This window comes from Rutilus rutilus (genome assembly GCF_951802725.1).
Source record: "Rutilus rutilus genome assembly, chromosome: 25".
In the NCBI taxonomy this organism is placed as follows: Eukaryota; Metazoa; Chordata; class Actinopteri; order Cypriniformes; family Leuciscidae; genus Rutilus; species Rutilus rutilus.
In genome coordinates this window covers 1,003,467-1,028,908 of record NC_140229.1, presented here as the reverse complement: position 1 = coordinate 1,028,908, position 25,442 = coordinate 1,003,467, and the positions used below count along the sequence as shown (strand labels likewise).

The following is a 25,442-nucleotide window of genomic DNA, read 5'->3' as shown; positions in this document are numbered from 1 at the left end:
AAACCAGGGTTGTTAAACTAGAACTAATACCATAAGAAACATGTTTGTAACTTTCAAACGTTCAGATAACGATATATAAGCCATCATAAAATCCAGACAAACTTTACTTTCTAGTTTAACTACTTCATAAAAATAAAACAGAAGTTAAAATTAAAAACAGATATATACACTCACCTAAAGGATTATTAGGAACACCATACTAATACTGTGTTTGACCCCCTTTCGCCTTCAGAACTGCCTTAATTCTACGTGACATTGATTCAACAAGGTGCAGAAAACATTCTTTAGAAATGTTGGCCCATATTGATAGGATAGCATCTTGCAGTTGATGGAGATTTGTGGGATGCACATCCAGGGCACGAAGCTCCCGTTCCACCACATCCCAAAGATGCTCTATTGGGTTGAGATCTGGTGACTGTGGGGGCCATTTTAGTACAGTGAACTCATTGTCATGCTCAAGAAACCAATTTGAAATGATTCGAGCTTTGTGACATGGTGCATTATCCTGCTGGAAGTAGCCATCAGAGGATGGGTATATGGTGGTCATAAAGGGATGGACATGGTCAGAAACAATGCTCAGGTAGGCCGTGGCATTTAAACGATGCCCAATTGGCACTAAGGGGCCTAAAGTGTGCCAAGAAAACATCCCCCACACCATTACACCACCACCACCAGCCTGCACAGTGGTAACAAGGCATGATGGATCCATGTTCTCATTCTGTTTACGCCAAATTCTGACTCTACCATCTGAATGTCTCAACAGAAATCGAGACTCATCAGACCAGGCAACATTTTTCCAGTCTTCAACTGTCCAATTTTGGTGAGCTCGTGCAAATTGTAGCCTCTTTTTCCTATTTGTAGTGGAGATGAGTGGTACCCGGTGGGGTCTTCTGCTGTTGTAGCCCATCCGCCTCAAGGTTGTGCGTGTTGTGGCTTCACAAATGCTTTGCTGCATACCTCGGTTGTAACGAGTGGTTATTTCAGTCAAAGTTGCTCTTCTATCAGCTTGAATCAGTCGGCCCATTCTCCTCTGACCTCTAGCATTAACAAGGCATTTTCGCCCACAGGACTGCCGCATACTGGATGTTTTTCCCTTTTCACACCATTCTTTGTAAACCCTAGAAATGGTTGTGCGTGAAAATCCCAGTAACTGAGCAGATTGTGAAATACTCAGACCGGCCCGTCTGGCACCAACAACCATGCCATGCTCAAAATTGCTTAAATCACCTTTCTTTCCCATTCTGACATTCAGTTTGGAGTTCAGGAGATTGTCTTGACCAGGACCACACCCCTAAATGCATTGAAGCAACTGCCATGTGATTGGTTGATTAGATAATTGCATTAATGAGAAATTGAACAGGTGTTCCTAATAATCCTTTAGGTGAGTGTATATATATATATATATAAAAAAAAATATATATATATACTGTATATATATATATATATTTATATTTATATAAATAAAAACTATACAGATATATTTAAAAAACAATAGCTAATAAAAATAAAAAACACAATACAATTACTAAAACTTTAAATGAAAACAGAAAATATAAAAACAAATGCAAAATATTAATAAAACTATAAAGATATATTTAGAAATACAATAACTAATAAATAAATAAATAAAATTAAAACTAAAATAAAATCTGAAAATATAAAAAATAAAAAACATTCAAAATTTTAGTAAAAACTATATTATAGTAAAATAACACTGTTGCACAGTCAAGTCATAATTCAAATATAGTCAAGCTTTGTATCTAAGCTGTCAATATATCTTTAATAATAGTTTTTTATTCAGAGTAAATCCTGCTCTGAATAAAAAACTATTATTAAAGATATATTGACAGCTTTTTTTCAGCAAAACCTGATGTGTTATAAAGTCAAATCTCATTTAACTAAATACATAACAACATTTATATGCTAAAATGGTACATTTCTAAACATACGATCTAAACTGACAGTATCTTTATATCTATAAAACTCTCTAAAACTAAGTTTATGAGCCACAAGCTGAAGGTTAACTTTGATGATCTTACTCATTTATTCACAGTTTTCATGTTAAGTTTAGTTTAGTTTAGTTCCTTTATTGTCCACAAGTGGAAATTTGTCTTTGGCTTCACTATAAATAAAAAATATAAAACAATTAAAACAATAACTTTCCCAAATGTACATAATGAAAAAATAAATAAATGTAAAGAACCGTTGCTATGTGTCCTGTGCTAGAGTTCACAGACTTGCTGGTCTGATTGCTTCTATTGCTCTCCTCATTTGTAAGTGGCTTTGGGTAAAAGCGTCTGCTAAATGATTAAATGTAAGTGTGCTTATACATTCTATGCATACATATCCACACCATGTACCATAAGTGCAGTATCTGTGAAACACATGTACCTTCACAGGAAGAGTTTGGCTGGGGACGCAGTTGTCGGAGCTCTTCACTGGGGTCAGCTTCTGAGACTCGGGATGATGGAACGGAGGATGAACGCAGACCGGTAATCTGTCTCTGAGTTTCCCAGTGTACCTACGATTGGAAGAGCAGAAATAATCATAACAACGATAAAATGTCAATAAAGTTATAATTTAATACAATATATAATAAAAACAGCATGAGTGCAAAAAACATTCTGTCCTAAATATGCATGCTGTTATCGACAACACTTTATAATACTGTTCCTTCATTAATGAAATTAATTAATTGATTAATGTTCTACTATTTACTAACAAGAAACTCTGATTAATTCAATTCAATTCAATTCAATTAAAAAAAAAAACTTTATTATCTATCAACCAGTGATAGAAATTTGTCTTTGGTTAAAAGGCTCACAGATACACAATACAATCACACACATCACAAAACACAATTAATACAAAGAAAATACCGTACAAATATGAAAATAAATAAAGGCTTAAATACAATATACTAATAAAACTTTAGTACTTTACTTACTAGCTTTAACTTAGTACGTAATAGCGCTCAGTTGAATGTGGTACTATAACTACTATTTTTCATCCCTCACTGAAGACTATATACAGGTTCATAATTAATATTAATAATGCATCATTTATAATAAAAGGTAATGGTAACCCATTAGTAATGCCTCAAGTGTTACTGCATCCTAGTATTCTAAAGTGAAAAACATGATAACTACATAATATTGACTGAAGTCATTGTGAGCTTTTGAGGTTTTTGTAAGATCTTGGATCTTGTTAGTTAATAGTAGTTATTAGAGTGTTAATAGTGCGTGTAGGTCTTCATTAATGAAGGACCAGTGCTGTGATCAGCTGATCCGCTCACCTCGGCATGATGGGACTGAAGAGCACGGACTGCAGGTTGAGACAGCATCCGCGTGTGAACGGATTCACTCCTCCCTGAAACTTCCCTGTAACCTGTGAAGTAGTGTTAGTGAGAGCAAGCTCGTGGTTCGTGTCGGTCATGATCTCACCTGTGTTTGACAGCAAATTGATTTGGTTTTAGCAGAGCGCGTCTACGGAGAGCCTGGCCACTCCCTATTAAGTCCTATTGTACCGAATGTTGGTTGTAGTTCCACCAGAGCTCCACTGGGGGCGATCGCCCATGAGTGCAGATTGAATGGGAGTCTATGGGGCTAGAAGCTAAATGTGTCTCTTTCACCCGATTGCCGTTGAGAAATCTCAGATTTGATTGTAGGTTTTGCAAGTTCAACATGGGTTATAGGTCGAAAGTTGAATGAACGAGTACTTATGCCTTTAGATTTCTTACAGGTTGAGTTGTTGTTGCCTATAACACGCTAGCATTCTGCTAATGAACACTGATTGGTCAGTGAAGGACTGATTACGACCAGAGATACCGCTTGATTGCATCGTGTCATCCGAAGCGGGACCAGAAACAAACAAAACAAAAACTCTTCTAGCACGTGTGTTTCCCTGTGTCGGCTGTGTTGTGTTTCCCTGTGTCGGCTGTGTTGTGTGTTTCCCTGTGTCGGCTATGTTGTGTGTTTACCTGTGTCAGCTGTGTGTGTTTACCTGTGTCGGCTGTGTGTGTTTGCCTGTGTCGGCTGTGTGTGTTTGCCTGTGTCGGCTGTGTTGTGTGTTCCCTGTGTCGGCTGTGTTGTGTGTTTACCTGTGTCAGCTGTGTTGTGTGTTTCCCTGTGTCGGCTGTGTTGTGTGTTTCCCTGTGTCGGCTATGTTGTGTGTTTACCTGTGTCAGCTGTGTGTGTTTACCTGTGTCGGCTGTGTGTGTTTGCCTGTGTCAGCTGTGTTGTGTGTTTGCCTGTGTCAGCTGTGTGTGTTTGCCTGTGTCAGCTGTGTTGTGTGTTTACCTGTGTCAGCTGTGTGTGTTTCCCTGTGTCAGCTGTGTTGTGTGTTTACCTGTGTCAGCTGTGTGTGTTTGCCTGTGTCAGCTGTGTGTGTTTGCCTGTGTCAGCTGTGTGTGTTTACCTGTGTCAGCTGTGTGTGTTTCCCTGTGTCAGCTGTGTTGTGTGTTTACCTGTGTCAGCTGTGTGTGTTTACCTGTGTCAGCTGTGTTGTGTGTTTACCTGTGTCAGCTGTGTGTGTTTACCTGTGTCAGCTGTGTTGTGTGTTTACCTGTGTCAGCTGTGTGTGTTTACCTGTGTCAGCTGTGTGTGTTTCCCTGTGTCAGCTGTGTTGTGTGTTTACCTGTGTCAGCTGTGTGTGTTTGCCTGTGTCAGCTGTGTGTGTTTGCCTGTGTCAGCTGTGTTGTGTGTTTACCTGTGTCAGCTGTGTGTGTTTACCTGTGTCAGGTGTGTTGTGTGTTTACCTGTGTCAGCTGTGTGTGTTTACCTGTGTCAGCTGTGTTGTGTGTTTACCTGTGTCAGCTGTGTTGTGTGTTTACCTGTGTCAGCTGTGTGTGTTTACCTGTGTCAGCTGTGTGTGTTTCCCTGTGTTAGCTGTGTGTGTTTACCTGTGTCAGCTGTGCGTGTTTACCTGTGTCAGCTGTGTGTGTTTACCTGTGTCAGCTGTGTGTGTTTACCTGTGTCAGCTGTGCGTGTTTACCTGTGTCAGCTGTGTGTGTTTACCTGTGTCAGCTGTGTGTGTTTACCTGTGTCAGCTGTGCGTGTTTACCTGTGTCAGCTGTGTGTGTTTACCTGTGTCAGCTGTGTGTGTTTACCTGTGTCAGCTGTGTGTGTTTACCTGTGTCAGCTGTGCGTGTTTACCTGTGTCAGCTGTGTGTGTTTACCTGTGTCAGCTGTGCGTGTTTACCTGTGTCAGCTGTGCGTGTTTACCTGTGTCAGCTGTGTGTGTTTACCTGTGTCAGCTGTGTGTGTTTACCTGTGTCAGCTGTGTGTGTTTACCTGTGTCAGCTGTGTGTGTTTACCTGTGTCAGCTGTGTGTGTTTACCTGTGTCAGCTGTGCTGTGTGTGTTTACCTGTGTCAGCTGTGTGTGTTTACCTGTGTCAGCTGTGTGTGTTTACCTGTGTCAGCTGTGTGTGTTTACCTGTGTCAGCTGTGTGTGTTTACCTGTGTCGGCTGTGTTGTCGATGCCTCGAGAGAAAAGAAAGTGCAGAGCGTGAAAGCACCAAAGTGACTGAAGGATTGCCGTAAAGCAGTATCTCTGGTCGTACGATGTGTATGACGTCATTGACATTTTAAAAGACTTGAAGTGACTCTAAAAAATCTAACACCCAGCAATGTGTAATTTCTTTGCATATCCTTTCGAATACAACATTCAAATTACTAGACAAAAAATGATATCCTGAGAAAAGTGGATTTTGAGGGGCATAGCGCCATAGACCTCCATTCATTCTGCACTCGTCCTGTGAGCGCCCTCATGTGGAGCCAGAGTGGAACTGCACTCGTCCTGTGAGCGCCCTCATGTGGAGCCAGAGTGGAACTGCACTCGTCCTGTGAGCGCCCTCATGTGGAGCCAGAGTGGAACTGCAACCAGTTCAGAAGCCGGACGTTTACTGAGAGTGGAAGTTCTCCCCTTATTACACATTCTCTGGTTTTAGTCATAATAAACCCTCTTTTCAATGAATGATATATGCATTCTTTAAAACAACTTGCATCATTCTTTATTCTTTCAAGCAGACATATTTATTTGTATAAATTAAATATAATTAAACCTTATTAAAGCTATTCAAGAGCAGTGAATGCTTTTCTCTTTTTCTTTTGTTGTTTGATTAATATTAATTAATCACGGGCACAGGCAACATTCGGTTTATTACGCACTGTCACTTTAAGACTGAATGCAAGAATCCAATGCACTGATGCACATCTGATAATCTCACAACTGTTTACGTTCTGTAAAGACTGTGTTTAGACTGAATAGAGCGCTCTATTGCGTCGTCACTCTTATTTAGATCTATCCATATGTCAGCTCTTCTCTTTCTCCCGGACGTTTATGTTTTATGAGAAACACATCAAGCGCATGCCAACTCATGATCCGCACGTTACAATTCATATGTTTGCATCGACCACAAACGCAGGACATCAGTTCTGACTGGATCTCCTCCCAAATCGTCCCTATCTAACATTTTCGTTTAGTTTTTATTCATTGACGAAAATGTCAATAGATTTTCGTCATAGTTTTTGTCATTCAAAACTACTTTTTATTTAGTTATCGTCGCATTTTCATCTGTGAAAAAATGTTGATGACGAAAATAATGACGAAGATACGATAAAAGATATTGACGCTGGATCTTACCTGTTCGTTTGTCGTGCGTCCTCGTGCCACCAGCACCAGATGAAAGCAGGCCAGACCCAAGACCGGGATGAAGAACAAACCGGACACGCTCATGACCGCCAGCCTGAACACACACTGTCAAGGCACTCAGTTTATGAGTCGAGTGTGATGATGAAATAATAAAGTGAAACACTATGATGCTTTCTGAACACTGATGTTTGTTTGAGCGACCCGACCATAGAATATAAATAAATATGTTCGTAGTGTGTGTGACGTCACCCGTAGTGTTTCTGAAGAGTGTTTTTGAAGCCCAAAGTGGGCGGAGCCGGCCGTCGCCATCTTGGCCGCGCGTCACTCCCGGATAAACGACCAGGGGGGCAGGGTTTTCTATTATTTTGAAGGTACCCCCGGGCGCCGCCATTGGCTAGCGGACCCCCACCTGCTGTTAGCATCCCATTGACTCCCATTCATTTTGGCGTCACTTTGACAGCGAATAACTTCACATCTGAGGCGTTTAAAGACTCCATTTGTCCATTATTTATTTCTAAAGAAACACGAAAATGTATAAAAGGCTCCATTACCTTGTATCTTACGTTATGGCCCCATAGAAGCAGTTTTTGTAAAAGTAGGCTAACGATTGCGTCATAACCACGCGACTCTCTGTCGCACAGTAGAGAGATTACCGTATGGACAGGAGGAGAAGCTCGCGCGCAATCGGGGAGACGTGGAGGCAAAATGACAAAATAATTAATCAGAATACATAGCAAACGTTTCTCTTGCTCCTAGCTCATGGACACCTCCTACTCACACTCTCCGTCTCTGCAAGTTTCGGAAGGGAATGATTCAGATTTCTCTCGGCACAGCTACTAGAAGACAGACGGGTTGCTCACGTCACATCTACGTCGTCGAGCTCAGTTTGAGTCTGCGCAGTACGCTCGACCCCCAGGAAGTAAGAGTTTCTAATTGACTTCACTTTGTCTCCGTTGAATCCAATGGGGTCGCTGTGTCCATTTCTTTTACTGTCTATGTAAACGACAATGTGCAGCGAGGCGGATTAGCTGAGGTGACGTGACGCTAACAGACAGCAGACAAACAGCTAGTAGTGACATCAGCAGCAATCCACCTGTCACTCAAGTGGCCACGCCCTTAATTGTGCAGAACTTAATGGCTTAATATAATTTAAACGGATGAGTTATAAAAAATGTCACCTCCATCACAGTCGTCATGAAGAGCAAAATTAGCTTTATAGACCAAAACCAGACTGTAAAAGTTTTTTTCTGCTGTAAAGTTGGGTATATTAACATGGGGGTTTATGGGATTGACTCTCTTTCGGAGCCTGTCTCTAGTGGCCAGTGGATGAACTGCTGTTTAAGTCACTTCAGTGCTGGATTCAAGAGAGAGACTAGAAGGTTGTCGCTTGGACCCGACACGTCAACTTCTGACTTAGCCAATCACATGAGTTTGGAGGCGGGGCTATCAAGTCTGACTGACCAATTATTCTAGCTTTCCATGACAGAATCATGCAGCTTAAGGATACGTGACAGCGGCGTGCAGTTCCCACAAATCCTCCAGGTGATCCAGGACATACAGGAGACCTCCGGAAAATACCCCAACCATGTGAAGACTCAGAGACAGGAGGAAGAGGAAGAAGAAGCGATAGTTGCGTCGCCCGATGCAGTTGTTCACCCAGGGACAGTGATGGTCAAAGTCCTGAAGAGAGTGAGAGAATAGGACCTTTCCTCAGCGCATACACTATGGAGCTTAAAATATGACAATATGATTTGAATTTGAATTGTGTAAATTTGAATTATTTACAAGTGAAATCTAACAAAATTGAATTTTAGGTGGTAGTTTAAATAGTTCTGAATTTGATTTTTTTAAACGAATATTGAACATTTGAAATTTAACAAATTGAAATGTTTTTATGGCTGAATTTTATAGACATGTATTTTCAAACAGCTAGTTTTTTTGTTCTGAATTCGTATACTGCAAATATTCAGTTTAAAAAAATACAGATTCAAGTTTTCAAGATGAAGAAATTCAGAACTTCAAATTCAGTTTTCTAAAATTCAAGTTCAAAAATTCAAGTTCAAAAATTCAGATCTTACAGAAAGTAGGTCACAGGTCATCCACAGGGAAGAGTAAAGGATCTCAGATAAGTCGAACAGAGCATTTTGGCTGCACTGCAGTAGTTTTCTGCCGCAAACGCGGTGGTGGTTCAAGAGAATCCATGTATCTTTCGTTCAGTCGTTTTTTTATTTAATATTAAGAGTAGAAAAATGAGAAAACAGCTTGAGTAGCCTATTAGATTTCTAATATTCTAGTAGCCTAATAATAGTCCGCTGCAGCAGTTGCACGGAGCTTACAAAACGCGTGTATTGCAACTATAGGCTACATTTAATTTTCTCATCAAACAACTAGATTAACGAATAGCTCGGTACAACAGAAGAGCCTAAGGGCTTTTTCTCTGTGTAGACCACTTGGTCTGAAACGGTCGCGCATCTCTCATTCAGTCAAAAGTTTTCATATTTGCAATGTAACATGTGGATGCTAACTATTAATATAAAGAAGGCTTCATACTTCAGCCGAGTCCCAAAATACACGTATAGGCTAAATCAGCGTCTTCGCAGCAAGGGAAATGTTTGGAATAACACGTAGGACTGTGTGCGGCACAGCTTGCCCTTTATATTGTACAACAGACCAATTAAATTAGGCAGAATAACTTTTTATATGTTTGGTTGACTGTGTTTCATTTTGATAACTAGATGTACCGCATCGCGGTACAAAATATGACCGCCGCTCAGGCCTGCACTGGCTTTCCACAAAAATAAATGACGTGGAGTAATTTGGCTGTATTGCGTGTTTATGTATACACCTAAAAAAAGTAATAGTATGTGCATGTCTGTCTGTGTGTGTGTGTGTGTGTGTGTATGTGTGTGTGTTTGTGTATGTGTGTGTCTGTGTGTGTGTGTGTGTGTGTGTGTCTGTGCGTGTATGTATGTGTGCGTACATGTGTGCGCGTGTGTGTTTGTGTGTGTGTGTCTGTGCATGTGGATTTGTATGTGTGTGTATGGGTGTGTGTCTGTGCGTGTGGATGTCAGTGTGTGTGCATGCTTGCGTTTGTTTGTATTCCTGCATGTGTGTGTGTGACAGTATCATCCTAAACCAGCAACCCTTCGCTCAACAGCACCATCTACAGGCCGATGAGTGTACAGTCACTAAATGTGACACACTACATGCCCACCAAATTTCATGTTCCCCGGTGTTTCGGTGTCCCTGGTATGGTTGACGAAAAATTTAAGGGGGCCCCAGCGCGGGGGGGAAGTGGCCCCCGGGGACCAAATGAAATTTTTCCGTAAAAGTCTAGTAGACCAACATACCATAAAAATGTCTTCATCCTCGGTGCCACGGTTCAGGTAGTTATTTAGGAAAAACTGCATTTTTTTGGGTTTGGGGGGGCCCAGCGCGGGGGGGGGATTGGCCCCCGGGGACCAAACAAAATTTTCCTTAGAAGTCTAGTGGGGCTACATGCCCACCAAATTTCATGTTCCCCGGTGTTTCGGTGTCCCTGGTATCGTTGACGAAAAATTTACGGGGGCCCCAGCGCGGGGGGGGAAGTGGCCCCCGCGGACCAAACGAAATTTTTCCGTAAAAGTCTAGTAGACCAACATACCATAAAAATGTCTTCATCCTCGGTGCCACGGTTCAGGTAGTTATTTAGGAAAAACTGCATTTTTTTGGGTTTGGGGGGGCCCAGCGCGGGGGGGGGAGTGGCCCCCGGGGACCAAACGAAATTTTTCCTTAGAAGTCTAGTGGGGCTACATGCCCACCAAATTTCATGTTCCCCGGTGTTTCGGTGTCCCTGGTATCGTTGACGAAAAATTTAAGGGGGCCCCAGCGCGGGGGGGGAAGTGGCCCCCGGGGACCAAACGAAATTTTTCCGTAAAAGTCTAGTAGACCAACATACCATAAAAATTTCTTCATCCTCGGTGCCACGGTTCAGGTAGTTATTTAGGAAAAACTGCATTTTTTGGGGTTTGGGGGGGCCCAGCGCGGGGGGGGAGTGGCCCCCGGGGACCAAACGAATTTTTTCCTTAGAAGTCTAGTGGGGCTACATGCCCACCAAATTTTATGTTCCCCGGTGCTTCGGTGTCCCTGGTATCGTTGACGAAAAATTCAGTAAGGTGAAAAAAAAACAAAAAAAAAAAAACTTTGACAATCCCTATATGACCGCTTTCGCTAGCTACGCTAGCGGCGGTCATAATGAGCAGTCTGCGATATGAAGCAACGCCAGAACTGATAGCCTAATATGTTGTGTGAGAGCGCGATGCGCCAGGGCCATCACTTGGATTTGTTCCACTGCTGGGAAATAACTTAATACTCTGTTATTTATAGTCATACAGATAATATGACATCATCCGAAACAGTAAAATGTATTATTTTTAGCGCGTCTCTGTGTCTGTCTCTTTAGATCTTTCTGGCGCTCACCAAAAATGAACCAAAATACAGCGAATAGCCTTCTTGGCGCGCCTACTTTTGAAAGTCAACATTTAGATTATTTAACGTTAAATGCATTATATATGCCCGAGTCACTTTGGAATAAATCACAGCGTGTTTCATGATAAAACGTGACTTAGCCTATACAGTCCGGAAAAAAGGTTATAGCAAATTCAGACCAACTGCTGGTCTACACAGAGAAAAAGCCCTTAGGCTCTTCTGTTGTACCGAGCTATTCGTTAGTCTAGATGTTTGATGAGAAAATTAAATGTAGCCTACAGTTGCAATACACGCGTTTTGTAAGCTCCGTGCAACTGCTGCAGCGGACTATTATTAGGCTACTAGAATATTAGAAATCTAATACTCAAGCTGTTTTCTCATTTTTCTACTCTTAATATTAAATAAAAAAACGACTGAACGAAAGATACACGGATTCTCTTGAACCACCACCGCGTTTGCGGCAGAAAACTACTGCAGTGCAGCCAAAATGCTCTGTTCGACTTATCTGAGATCCTTTACTCTTCCCTGTGGATGACCTGTGACCTACTTTCTGTAAGATCTGAATTTTTGAACTTGAATTTTTGAACTTGAATTTTAGAGACTGAATTTGAAGTTCCGAATTTCTTCATCTTGAAACTTTAAATTTTTCGTCAACGATACCAGGGACACCGAAACACCGGGGAACATGAAATTTGGTGGGCATGTAGCCCCACTAGACTTCTAAGGAAAAATTTCGTTTGGTCCCCGGGGGCCACTCCCCCCCCGCGCTGGGCCCTCCCAAACCCAAAAAAATGCAGTTTTTCCTAAATAACTACCTCAACCGTGGCACCGAGGATGAAGAAATTTTTATGGTATGTTGCTCTTAAGGGCCCACATCAACCTAGCCCATAATCACTCATTTGTGATTTGCGCCCCTCCCATAAAAAATGAAAATGCAATATTATTCTGCTTTAATCGCCCCTATCTTCAGTGGAGATGTTCAGAACTGCACCATATTTCATGTGTATGATTAACTTGACATCCTCTGGGGGTATCCTCTGCTAAGTTTTGTAGAATTTCATCCATGGGGGGGTATAAAATAAATTCATTTATGTGCACATTTAGTGACTGTACACTCATCGGCCTGTAGATGGTGCTGTTGAGCGAAGGGTTGCTGGTTTAGGATGAAACTGTCACACACACACATGCAGGAATACAAACAAACGCAAGCATGCACACACACTGACATCCACACGCACAGACACACACCCATACACACACATACAAATCCACATGCACAGAGACACACACACAAACACACACGCGCACACATGTACGCACACATACATACACGCACAGACACACACACACACACACACACACAGACACACACATACACAAACACACACATATACACACACACACACACACACAGACAGACAGACATGCACATACTATTACTTTTTTTAGGTATATACATAAACACGCAATACAGCCAAATTACTCCACGCCATTTATTTTTGTGGAAAGCCAGTGCAGGCCTGAGCGGCGGTCATATTTTGTACCGCGATGCGGTACATCTAGTTCTTTAAACCTATTAAATAGAAACAAAGTTACAAAAAACAAAACATTATGAATTCAAAGTCATGCTTATTTCGCAGAAAGCGAGTTTGAACAGACATTTTCAAAAGAGGGTGAATAACATGAAGAAGTTCTCATGACCTCAAATAGATACTTATGATTGATTAAGACATAATGCCATAAAAATCTCATTCCAGCCAGATGACCAAAATCTGGCAACCCTGTACATTACTGTACAGACAGACAGATCTACAGACAGACACACATATAGACAGACAGACAGACAGACAGACGCACATATAGACAGACAGACAGACAGATAGACGCACATATAGACAGACAGACAGACAGACAGATGCACATATAGACAGACAGACAGACAGATAGACGCACATATAGACAGACAGACAGACAGATAGACAGATAGACGCACATATAGACAGACAGACAGACAGATAGACGCACATATAGACAGACAGACAGACAGATAGACGCACATATAGACAGACAGACAGACAGATAGACAGATAGACGCACATATAGACAGACAGACAGACAGACAGACAGACAGATAGACGCACATATAGACAGACAGACAGACAGACAGATGCACATATAGACAGACAGACAGACAGACAGACAGACAGACAGATAGACGCACATATAGACAGACAGACAGACAGACAGACAGACAGACGCACATATAGACAGACAGACAGATGCACATATAGACAGACAGACAGACAGACAGATAGACGCACATATAGACAGACAGACAGACAGATAGACGCACATATAGACAGACAGACAGATAGACGCACATATAGACAGACAGACAGACAGACAGACAGACAGACAGACGCACATATAGACAGACAGACAGACAGACAGACGCACATATAGACAGACAGACAGACAGACAGACAGAGAGATAGACGCACATATAGACAGACAGACAGACGCACATATAGACAGACAGACAGACAGACGCACATATAGACAGACAGACAGACAGACAGATAGACGCACATATAGACAGACAGACAGAGAGACAGACAGATAGACGCACATATAGACAGACAGACAGACGCACATATAGACAGACAGACAGACAGACAGACAGACAGACGCACATATAGACAGACAGACAGACAGACAGACAGATAGACGCACATAGACAGACAGACAGACGCACATATAGACAGACAGACAGACAGACAGACAGATAGACGCACATAGACAGACAGACAGACGCACATATAGACAGACAGACAGACAGATGCACATATAGACAGACAGACAGACAGACAGACGCACATATAGACAGACAGACAGAGAGATAGACGCACATATAGACAGACAGACAGACAGACAGACGCACATATAGACAGACAGACAGACAGACAGACAGACGCACATATAGACAGACAGACAGACGCACATATAGACAGACAGACAGACGCACAGACAGACAGACGCACATAGACACATAGATAGACAGCTGTCTCACCTCCACACAGTGATCACACACGCTGCAGTGAGAACATCTGGGTGGCCTGTAGAAGTGACAGGAGGAGCACCACTTCATGCGCACCTGTACTCCTCTCACCTCCACGGTCCTGTAGAGCGGAGCGCGCAAGTCCTCGTCCTTGTCCTCGTCATCATCCGCTGGAACACAGCGTGAAAACATTATCTATTTATATATATATATAGTGCCCCTATTATGCCTGTTCAGATATTCCCTTTCATGCAGTGTGTAATAAAGCTGTTTGTGAATGTAAAAGGTCTGAAAAGTTTGGAGTTGTTGACTTCTAAAAGAAAGAAACGAGTCGTCAGTAATTCCATTCTCACTTCCAACGTAGGTTTGGTACTAATTTGCATAATGCCCGCCTCTGGTCTTGATTGGCTGAACAGTGTCTCTTAGCTCCGCCCTCAAACACTGTAGGCAAGGCAAGGCAAGGCAAGGCAAGTTTATTTATATAGCACATTTCATACACAATGGCAATTCAAAGTGCTTTACATAGAAGAAATTAAAATAATAAAAAGAAATAAGAATAATTAAAACAGTTTAGAAGAATACAAAATAAAATACAGTACAAACAGTCGGACGAACATTGGCACAGTGCTCATTCAGTAAATGCATAGTTAAACAGATGTGTTTTGAGTCTGGATTTGAATGTGACTACTGTAGGAGCACGTCTGATCTCCTCTGGAAGCTGGTTCCAGCTGTGGCTGGCATAATAGCTAAAAGCAGACTCGCCATGCTTAGAGTGAACCCTTGGTATTTCTAGCTGATATGATCCTAATGATCTGAGTGATCTGTTGGGTTTATATTCAGTGAGCATATCTGCAATGTATTGAGGTCCTAGGCCATTGAATGATTTATATACCAGTAATAATACTTTAAAATCAATCCTAAATTTAACTGGGAGCCAGTGTAAAGACATGAGGACTGGTGTGATATGTTCATATTTTCTGGTTCTGTAGTGTGTCTGAGACTGGGAGAGTTTGGCTCGTGTTGTTCGTGTGGAGAAGACGCTGTTTTCTGAGATTGATACGGTAAAACCCACGCCATCGTTACTGTTCGTATCACTGAGATCAAGAGCTGAGATTCAGATATGATGATGAGCGTTTGCTTTCTGACCAATCAGAGCAGAGTAGCTCTCAGAGAGGCGGGGCTTAGAGAGACTGAATCTTTCATGGAAGCGTTTCAGACACTGAGAGAAGAGCTGATTCTGCAGTGGAGATCATGAGGACATTACAGTGACTCTGAGCTTGGATGAATGTAAATCTGTTGTAGGAGACTCTGAAATAACATTAGGAACCTTTAAAACAGCAGAATCGGGGCACTTTAAGTGTTCTCATGTGTCTCAATTAACACTAAACTAATGTGTGATTGCAAACTAGTTTACAGAATAGTCAGCGTTCAGACTCATCTGTGATAATGCGTTAGACTCGACTCACCCCTCGGGAACACGCCGGCATCCATGAACGTTGCCATGGTGAAGTTTGCCACAACAAAGAGGAACACGATTCCGACACATGGTGGGAAAATGAGAGACACGTTTTCAGCGAGCCAAGGACACCTGCGAGGAACAGAGACACAACATATACTTCATTAACCCTGTAAAGCTACTGCAGCATTTTTAATACACACATTTCCTCTAAATGATGAACATGATCTGATAAACCTGTCGCACACCATCTCCTCCAGTCCTTCTGTGTCTGATTGATAGTAAAAGTCCTTTAGTATAAATATAATTGTACAAACGTCCTCCTTCAGCTCGAGCTTCACGAGTCTTTCTGCTGTCAAATCTCTTCTGATATTATCAAGTAGACGTGAGAATAACTTTTATATTGTTAGTATTTCAGCTGGACTGAAGCAGGTTTACTTGATTATCCAGACATCATTTATTATAAAAATCATGATTATCAAATATGATCATCAAGCTTTTGAGGAAGGTTTATTTGTTCATCTCTCTCTTATATTGCATTGCATTGTATGTTTCAAAACTACAGATCATATAACTAAGCATTTAAATATCATCTTACTAAGACATATTATTGGCAGATATTGATATTTAAATGCATTTTATGTCAGTATCTGCGATACTGTTATAAAGATTTCAATGGTTTACATTACAAGCATCAGAATTTCATCACTTTTTGTCCATATACACATCAGCATCTGCAGCAAACAGCATATCTTTGCTCAGTTTGAGTCTCTGAATAAAACTGAGCTGTTTTTCCCTCTATATTCTCATTATATGAGCCATAAAAGCCTGATGCATCTAATATGATGCGCAAAAAACACACACAAACTATACATTTTTAATAACTATTTTGTCTAAAGGTTCAATAAACTGTTCCATTTAAAAAAAATACATTATTTTCTGACTATTATTCAGTCAATTCCTGATCAATAACATCAAGTACCATCTATATTTTACAGCAATGAAACTCTTTTTGTCTCAAAAACGCATCAGGTAAAATGGGCTGTAAATGCCGTTTCATGTTGACTTTAAGAATCCACCTCTATATTAAAGAACAATCAAATTAAATACATCAACTTCATGTCAATGCACCAATAATCATCTGAGATCTGCCTTCATTGTTCCATCTTTTAGATCAAATGTAGCGTTGGCTGAATAATTCACAAGCAGAAGTTGAATTAAGTGTCTTTTGCCTGTCTGTGGTGTTTGAAGCTCCGTCTCGAACACATCTGAGAGGCTCGTCGGCCCCTGAGGACCAGCACGAAGACAAAAATGAAAGTGTGGATCATTCCAGAAAAAAGAAAAACCCAGCAGGGGATGATTACATCTGGAGCGTGAGATTAAACGGAGAGGTAAACCATGGCCACTGGGACGCAGATTAAACTGATTTTCATTGAATGAATGTCATGTATGGAAGGATATTTCTGCCACATAAGAAAAACAGTCATGCTCTGGTAAATCATTACGATGACATAAAAAGTCAAAATTATGACAAATGACAAAGTCGAAAATATAACACAATAATTTTGACTTTTTGTCATAATTTCGATTTATGCTACAACTACAACTCAAATCCAGAATGTAATCAATTTGACTTTTTATGTCATAATTCTGACTTTTTAAGTCATAATTTCGACTTGGTATGAAATAATTTTGACTTTTTATATCATAATTATGACTTATTATATCATAATTTTGACTCGTCATCATTTTAATTTTGTGGGCCCTATTTTAAGAATCTAAGTGCATGGTCTAAAGCGCAGGGCGCAAGATCAGTTAGGGCGTCCAAATCCACTTTTGCCAGTTTAACGACGGGAAAAATGGTCGGCGCTCCCGGCGCTGGTCCTAAAGGGTCGTCCCTATTCTCTTAATGAGTAATGAGTGTGTTTTGTCTCTATTCTCTTAATGAGTAATGGGTGTGTTTTGGGCGTAACGTGCAATAAACCAATCAGAGTCTTGTCTCCCATTCCCTTTAAAAGCCAGTTGCGCTCGCGCCGCTGTGGATTCGCTATTTTACATGGAGGAATTTGATAGTGGAAAGACCGAACGCGTCTCCAGAGCGCCAACGGATCTGCTCGTACGCGCGGCTAAAGCTCTGTGTGTGTGTAAATGTGAGTGAGTGTGTGTGTGTGAGGTTAAAGCACGCGAGCAGACCATCTACGGGACAAGCCGGATTCACCATATCTTTATGTACACAATAATAATCTTTTACATTGTTATCCTTTTATTTTTAATATTTGGCATGTGTGTGTTCTGCTGCGCGTCCCTGTGTGTGTAATAAGCCGAGTGTATGCGCGTTGTGGACCCTCATACAGGCGTATATTTTTGTTGGTCGACGGCTCAGTCTATTTCAGTTCCTCAAAATAGCAACGCTCCAACAATGCTCCTGAACACACACCTCGTTCTCAGACCAGCAGCCCATGAACGAACAAACGAGCGTAAATGCATTTGCTATTTAAACAACGTGGCGCAGGACGTGAAAATGAAAACTGCGTCAGGCTGAAACTAGCAAACAACACTTGCGGCGCGGCTAGCGGGTGTATGATAGGGCCCAGTATGTCAAAATTTTTACTTTTTTATTAATTACTGAGTGACCTTTTATGCCATAACTTTCAATACTCCTTGACCACAGGTTTAATTATTGTTTTACTATTGTTGTGTGCTTTTTAATTTTGGTAGTTTTATTTTTCCATTTTCTTAGTTTTATTCTTTTCACTTTGGTCAGCCTTGTTTGTTTTTAAATGTGCTTTATAAATAAATATTGTATCGTATTGTAATTTCAATTTAATGTTATAATATTGCCTTTTTATATAATAATGACTTTTTAAGTAAATTTCGACTTTTCATCTAATAATTATGATTAACCAAAGCATGATTTTTTTTTTTCCTTATGTGGCAGAAATGTGTTTCTATAGTCGTGAGATCGAATTAAAGACAGGAAACTACAACATGATTTGGTTCCAACTGAAATGCATGCAGATTTGTTTCTGTCACATATTTCCTCATATTCTCTGGTGCCCGTGACACATTTCTGTCTGGTTTATGTGTGTCAGTGGTGGTCCTGTAGTAACGGGGGATGGAGGGGCTGTCCCAATCGTACGCCACTAATCCCAGATTACTGACTGCGGATCAAACATCCGTCTGCCAGAAAAACGGCTGGATCCATATGAGAACACACTATAGTGAGCGCAGAGAAAGAAACCAACAATCAGAAGATTAGACAATCAAGAAGTAAGCAATGAGATATTTAGTATGACGTGAAAAAGTAAGCCTATTTTAGGACTTTTACGATTTTGTTTTGCTTTATTTTCAGCACGATTAAGCACATTTGCCCCCTAATTTCTTATTGAAATGTGCTTAAAACCCTCTGTTCTATAGTAACTTTTGACAGAAAATATTTAAGTTTTGATTTATTTTACTTCATTGTAAAGTTGGACATGATTCAAAAAGGTTAAAAGATCCTAAAAAAATCATCACACTTGTACTCCTCGTGAACGGCATTACAAATGAATGGGAAATGAAAACCAAAAGCTGTTTCAATCTATAAATCAGCCAAGATGGAAAAAAGCACAAAGCAATGAAGGGGCTCACTGAAAAATTATTTAACATTTTTTATGAATTAATTGATTGTATTGTGGAGACAAATGGATCATAATTATTGCATAAATATTACTTAGTACCATGACATTCCTCAAAATACAAAATATTAAATAAAATGTATTATTGAGCAAAACATATTGCAAAAAAAAAGTAAAATTTGGAGTGTTTTGACCACTTTTGCAAAGTTTCTCGGGGGAACTCAAAGTTTCTCGGGGGAACTCAAAGTTTCTCAGGGGAACTCAAAGTTTCTCGGGGGAACTCAAAGTTTCTCGGGGGAACGCAAAGTTTCTCAGGGGAACGCAAAGTTTCTCGGGGGAACTCAAAGTTTCTCGGGGGAACTCAAAGTTTCTCAGGGGAACGCAAAGTTTCTCGGGGGAACGCAAAGTTTCTCAGGGGAACTCAAAGTTTCTCAGGGGAACTCAAAGTTTCTCGGGGGAACGCAAAGTTTCTCAGGGGAACTCAAAGTTTCTCGGGGGAACGCAAAGTTTCTCGGGGGAACTCAAAGTTTCTCGGGGGAACGCAAAGTTTCTCGGGGGAACTCAAAGTTTCTCAGGGGAACGCAAAGTTTCTCGGGGGAACTCAAAGTTTCTCGGGGGAACTCAAAGTTTCTCAGGGGAACGCAAAGTTTCTCGGGGGAACGCAAAGTTTCTCAGGGGAACTCAAAGTTTCTCAGGGGAACGCAAAGTTTCTCGGGGGAACTCAAAGTTTCTCAGGGGAACGCAAAGTTTCTCGGGGGAACTCAAAGTTTCTCGGGGGAACGCAAAGTTTCTCGGGGGAACTCAAAGTTTCTCGGGGGAACGCAAAGTTTCTCGGGGGAACTCAAAGTTTCTCGGGGGAACGCAAAGTTTCTCGGGGGAACGCAAAGTTTCTCGGGGGAACGCAAAGTTTCTCGGGGGAACTCAAAGTTTCTCGGGGGAACGCAAAGTTTCTCGGGGGAACTCAAAGTTTCTCAGGGGAACGCAAAGTTTCTCGGGGGAACGCAAAGTTTCTCAGGGGAACGCAAAGTTTCTCGGGGGAACTCAAAGTTTCTCAGGGGAACGCAAAGTTTCTCGGGGGAACGCAAAGTTTCTCGGGGGAACTCAAAGTTTCTCGGGGGAATTCAAAGTTTCTCAGGGGAACGCAAAGTTTCTCGGGGGAACTCAAAGTTTCTCGGGGGAACGCAAAGTTTCTCGGGGGAACTCAAAGTTTCTCGGGGGAACGCAAAGTTTCTCAGGGGAACGCAAAGTTTCTCGGGGGAACGCAAAGTTTCTCGGGGGAACTCAAAGTTTCTCGGGGGAACGCAAAGTTTCTCGGGGGAACGCAAAGTTTCTCGGGGGAACGCAAAGTTTCTCGGGGGAACGCAAAGTTTCTCGGGGGAACGCAAAGTTTCTCGGGGGAACTCAAAGTTTCTCGGGGGAACGCAAAGTTTCTCGGGGGAACTCAAAGTTTCTCGGGGGAACGCAAAGTTTCTCGGGGGAACTCAAAGTTTCTCGGGGGAACTCAAAGTTTCTCGGGGGAACGCAAAGTTTCTCGGGGGAACTCAAAGTTTCTCGGGGGAACGCAAAGTTTCTCAGGGGAACTCAAAGTTTCTCGGGGGAACGCAAAGTTTCTCGGGGGAACTCAAAGTTTCTCGGGGGAACGCAAAGTTTCTCGGGGGAACGCAAAGTTTCTCGGGGGAACGCAAAGTTTCTCGGGGGAACTCAAAGTTTCTCGGGGGAACGCAAAGTTTCTCGGGGGAACGCAAAGTTTCTCGGGGGAACTCAAAGTTTCTCGGGGGAACGCAAAGTTTCTCGGGGGAACTCAAAGTTTCTCGGGGGAACGCAAAGTTTCTCGGGGGAACTCAAAGTTTCTCGGGGGAACGCAAAGTTTCTCGGGGGAACTCAAAGTTTCTCGGGGAAACGCAAAGTTTCTCGGGGGAACGCAAAGTTTCTCGGGGGAACTCAAAGTTTCTCGGGGGAACGCAAAGTTTCTCGGGGGAACTCAAAGTTTCTCAGGGGAACGCAAAGTTTCTCGGGGGAACTCAAAGTTTCTCAGGGGAACGCAAAGTTTCTCAGGGGAACGCAAAGTTTCTCGGGGGTACTCAAAGTTTCTCGGGGGAACTCAAAGTTTCTCAGGGGAACGCAAAGTTTCTCAGGGGAACTCAAAGTTTCAGGGGAACGCAAAGTTTCTCAGGGGAACGCAAAGTTTCTCAGGGGAACTCAAAGTTTCTCAGGGGAACGCAAAGTTTCTCAGGGGAACGCAAAGTTTCTCAGGGGAACGCAAAGTTTCAAACTTCAAAGTGTTTAACCTGTAATTATTCTATGAAGCAGTGAACACTGTTAAGGAAGTTAATGTGCACGTGTTCATGTATGATCCGAATGAAGCTGGTCTCAAATCAGACTGATATTATTATTAAATTAACTTTATTCTGTTCAATCTCATAATCAGAATATCACTTTCAGAACTGTTTCCTACACAGTCAGCACCATCAAGCACCCCTCAGACGCATGACAATACATAACGCATAAGCTCTGGGAAAGTGAGTTAATCACTGAATATAGGTCATGAACAAATGATTTCTGTGTGAGGACAAAGGCTTTTCTCTTTAAGATCCTGATTTCTTATCAACGGATTACTGCCGATGTCTCTGTGATTTCTGACCATCTGCACACACTCCAATCCCTGATGAGAAACAGAGCCATAGTAAAGCTAACAGCAGCAAATACACACAGATATGACCGTCATTAGAATATACAAATATACAAACACAAAACGATTCACTCAAAAGTGATAAAAATCATTTAAAGAAAGACTGATTCACACAACAAATCAATCTCAAATCAAGGTTTGTATGCATATCGTTTTCATTCTAATAATAAATGCAGTGTAGCAGTAACGTGAAATCCAACAACAATAAGAATAGTGCCGTGATAAAAGCTCAAATAACACAAATAGAAGTCTGGAAAGTGATGAAAACGTGAAACAACTGAAAATTTGCTTATATTTAAGCTTCTTCTTTGCCTAAAGTCCAGTGTTATGTTAGTTTCATTCAAATACCATTATTGTTTTCAACGTTGATAATAATCATAAATGTGTCAATCAATCCCTGATGAGAAACAGAGCCATAGTAAAGCTAACAGCAGCAAATACACAACAAACACAGATGTTATGTGTGACTCATGTTACCTGGATCATCCCTGTGCATGAATAAAAACTAAAATAAAAACAAAATGTGAAAATAAAAACTAATTCAAAATATTAAAAACTTATAATATTAGTATCTCAATGATACCTCTATTTACCTTGTGTGTTATATTGCTTTAAAAAACACTTTATAAATACTATATAATAATAATATAATATAAAACACTATATAACACAAATATTATGATCCGATTGATCTGTGTGATTCTTCCACTAGTAGATCTAGTTGTGTCATAAACTAAAGTTCACTGTTTTTGATCAGAACACACTGATCTGTTCTAACAATAAGCAGACATTTTTATCCATAATAACTCATAATCGCTTATTACAGGTACAGACAAACTGGATTCTAAAGAATAAGCCTGGTTTAGTTCACACCCAGTAACTTCTGTGGTTTACACAGAACAGATGGAGCGGCACGCTTTCATTACTCCGGTTAATAAAGGCCAGTCTATCTCTACAACAGCAGCCGAAGATTACAGTCATAAATAACCTGGGGAAAATCATGCTTTACACAAGCACAGTGCATGCTGGGAAATCTGCATGCATTCCTAGAGACTCCAGAGGAACATTTATAATATAAACTCGGTATCAAATAAAAGCTGAAAATTAATCAAATTTTCAAATGAATCAAAATGATTCCCTCAAAAGTGATATAAATCATTCAGAGTAAGACTGATTTGCACAACAAATCAATCTCAAATCAAGGTTTGGATGCATATCTTCATTATTCATGTTATAAGAAAGCACAAATAATACAAATGTTGTGATGAAAACGTGTCAAATGAAAACTTGCTTATATTTGAGCTTCTTCTTTGTCAAGAAGATACTAGATACTATTATTGTTTTCAACACTGATAATAATCATAAATGTATCTTGATCATCAAATCATCATATTAGAGTGATTTGTGAAGGATCATGTGACACTGAAGACTGGAGTAATGATGCTGAAAATTCAGCTTTGATCACAGGAATAAATTACATTTTACTAAATATTCATATAGAAAACAGCTGATTTACATTCTAATAATATTTTGTGATTTGTACTGTATTTTTAATTAAATAAATTCAGCTTTGATCTGATACTATATATTCACATAGAAAACATATATTTTACTTTGTAATATCTTTGATATGAGCCGCTTCTGCTCACCAAGGCTGCATTTATTTGATGAGGAATGCAAGGAAAAATAGTGAAATATTATTACAAACTCTTATATATTCCAACATCTGAACGTTTGGTGTGAAGCCCGTTCTGTGCAGATGACAGATGTGGTTTCTGTGAGCTTAAACTGGTGCAACGGAGGTCACACGCCGGATGAACACCTCGATGTGTCCTGAACGGGGAATAAAACAGCACTGGGAGCAAATCCTAATCCCGAACTTCCCATCTGCTGGAGCCATCAGAGCTAAACGCACGAAACCGCATGAAATCTGGGACAGACACGGTTTCAAAGGTCATTCCATAACAATCCAGCTCATCCACAACACCTGATCAAATCAGATCAGCCTTTCATTTCAATGCATAAAGTGCTCGTTCTGAACATGCTTATAAAAAGTGCAGCAATGCAAAGTAAGAATCACAAGACTAGATATCTGAATCAACACGCACCAATGCTACACGTTTCTCAATGTCATCATCATCTGTTAACAAACAAGTATTCATCACTTCAATGAGCTCATTGTTTCTGCCTTTAATTATTACATTGTTTACATTAGTATATTTTTCGCTAACTGTGATTTTGTATATGTATATTTCTGACATACATAACTAGTTCTGATATCAGATCACTGTAAGCTGTAATGTGGACTCATGCACTTTCTGTAAAGCTGCTTTGAATGATGTGTATTGTGAAAAACGCTACACTAATAATTGAATTGAATGTTATACTGGTGTACATCAGGGCATAAGCAGTTGTTTGCAGTGGCTCACTGCCCTACTTTCAGTGCTGGATTAAAACCACATCTCAGTGTGGAGTTCATATACTGTGCTGTCCTGTTTAACATTAAACGCAATACTAAATTATACACTAATTAAGAAATAGCTTGTGATTGTGCTGCTGCTTACCTGATAAAACACAATTTCAGAAACTATCATTAGTTAGAAAACATGTCAAAGAAATGAAACCACACACCTTGTGATCACTGGTGACTTACATGATGGAATATCATAAATCTAAATAAAGTTATTTTGGAAAAAATGACATGTAACCAAATTCAAGGTTATTTTGGATGGAAGTGTGTGACTCACAGCCGGACTATATCGGGTCTATAGTTAATCTAGATGGTGAAATGATGACTATTGTGTGCTGGGTGTGTGTGTGTGTGTGTGTGTGTGTGTGTGTGTGTGTGTGTGTGTGTGTGTGACTTACGTGAAGACGAAGAAGAGTGTGGATGAAGAGACCAGCAGAGCGGCAGCGGTGGACACTGGGATATAAGCGCTGCTCCTGCGCATCGTTCATCTGCAACATCCATCAATCAGCCCAACAATCACACACTCATCACATCAGACACACACCATCATCATCATCATCATCATCAGCATCAGCATCAGCATCATCAGTGTTTAAATCCTCAGTGTCTTTCTCCTGTCAGTTCAGTGTATTTATACTGGGGATGCTGAGAGGGCGGAGCTTGATGGTCAGTGGGTGTGGCCTACAGAGGGAAGAACAGGGGTTGATGAGTGGGCGGGGCATAGTAGCAGTGGGTGTGGCTTACAGAGGGAAGAACAGGGGTTGATGAGTGGGCGGAGCATAATGTCAGTGGGTGTGGCTTGTGGAGGGCAGGGCATGAGGGTCAGTGGGTGTGTTTATTTAATTACATAAAATTGTATTTATTTAAATCATATGTTTTTGTTTATTTAATTGTGTATTAACATTAAATTAAATTTATTTTAAGAAATTTATTGTAATCAAATATATTCATTTAAATACATTTTTATTCACTTATTTTTAATACATTTTTTATTTAATATTTTTAAACATTTATAAAACACAAATTAATTTGA

General features: G+C 40.8%; 1 protein-coding gene across 1 annotated transcript in view; it reads right to left on the bottom strand.

The window, feature by feature from the left end:
• zdhhc8a (zDHHC palmitoyltransferase 8a) overlaps positions 1 to 24,985 on the bottom strand; it is a 30,985-nt gene extending 6,000 nt beyond the window's left edge. The window contains exons 1-7 of the mRNA XM_084400038.1: positions 24,808 to 24,985; positions 15,644 to 15,765; positions 14,190 to 14,347; positions 8,160 to 8,332; positions 6,644 to 6,746; positions 3,296 to 3,387; positions 2,392 to 2,521 (exon numbers count right to left, since the gene is read on the bottom strand). Of these exons, the coding sequence (XP_084256164.1) occupies positions 2,392 to 2,521; positions 3,296 to 3,387; positions 6,644 to 6,746; positions 8,160 to 8,332; positions 14,190 to 14,347; positions 15,644 to 15,765; positions 24,808 to 24,890 (861 nt within the window). The 5' untranslated portion in view covers positions 24,891 to 24,985. The remainder of the gene's footprint in view (positions 1 to 2,391; positions 2,522 to 3,295; positions 3,388 to 6,643; positions 6,747 to 8,159; positions 8,333 to 14,189; positions 14,348 to 15,643; positions 15,766 to 24,807) is intronic.
• Between the last annotated feature and the right edge of the window lie 457 nt (positions 24,986 to 25,442).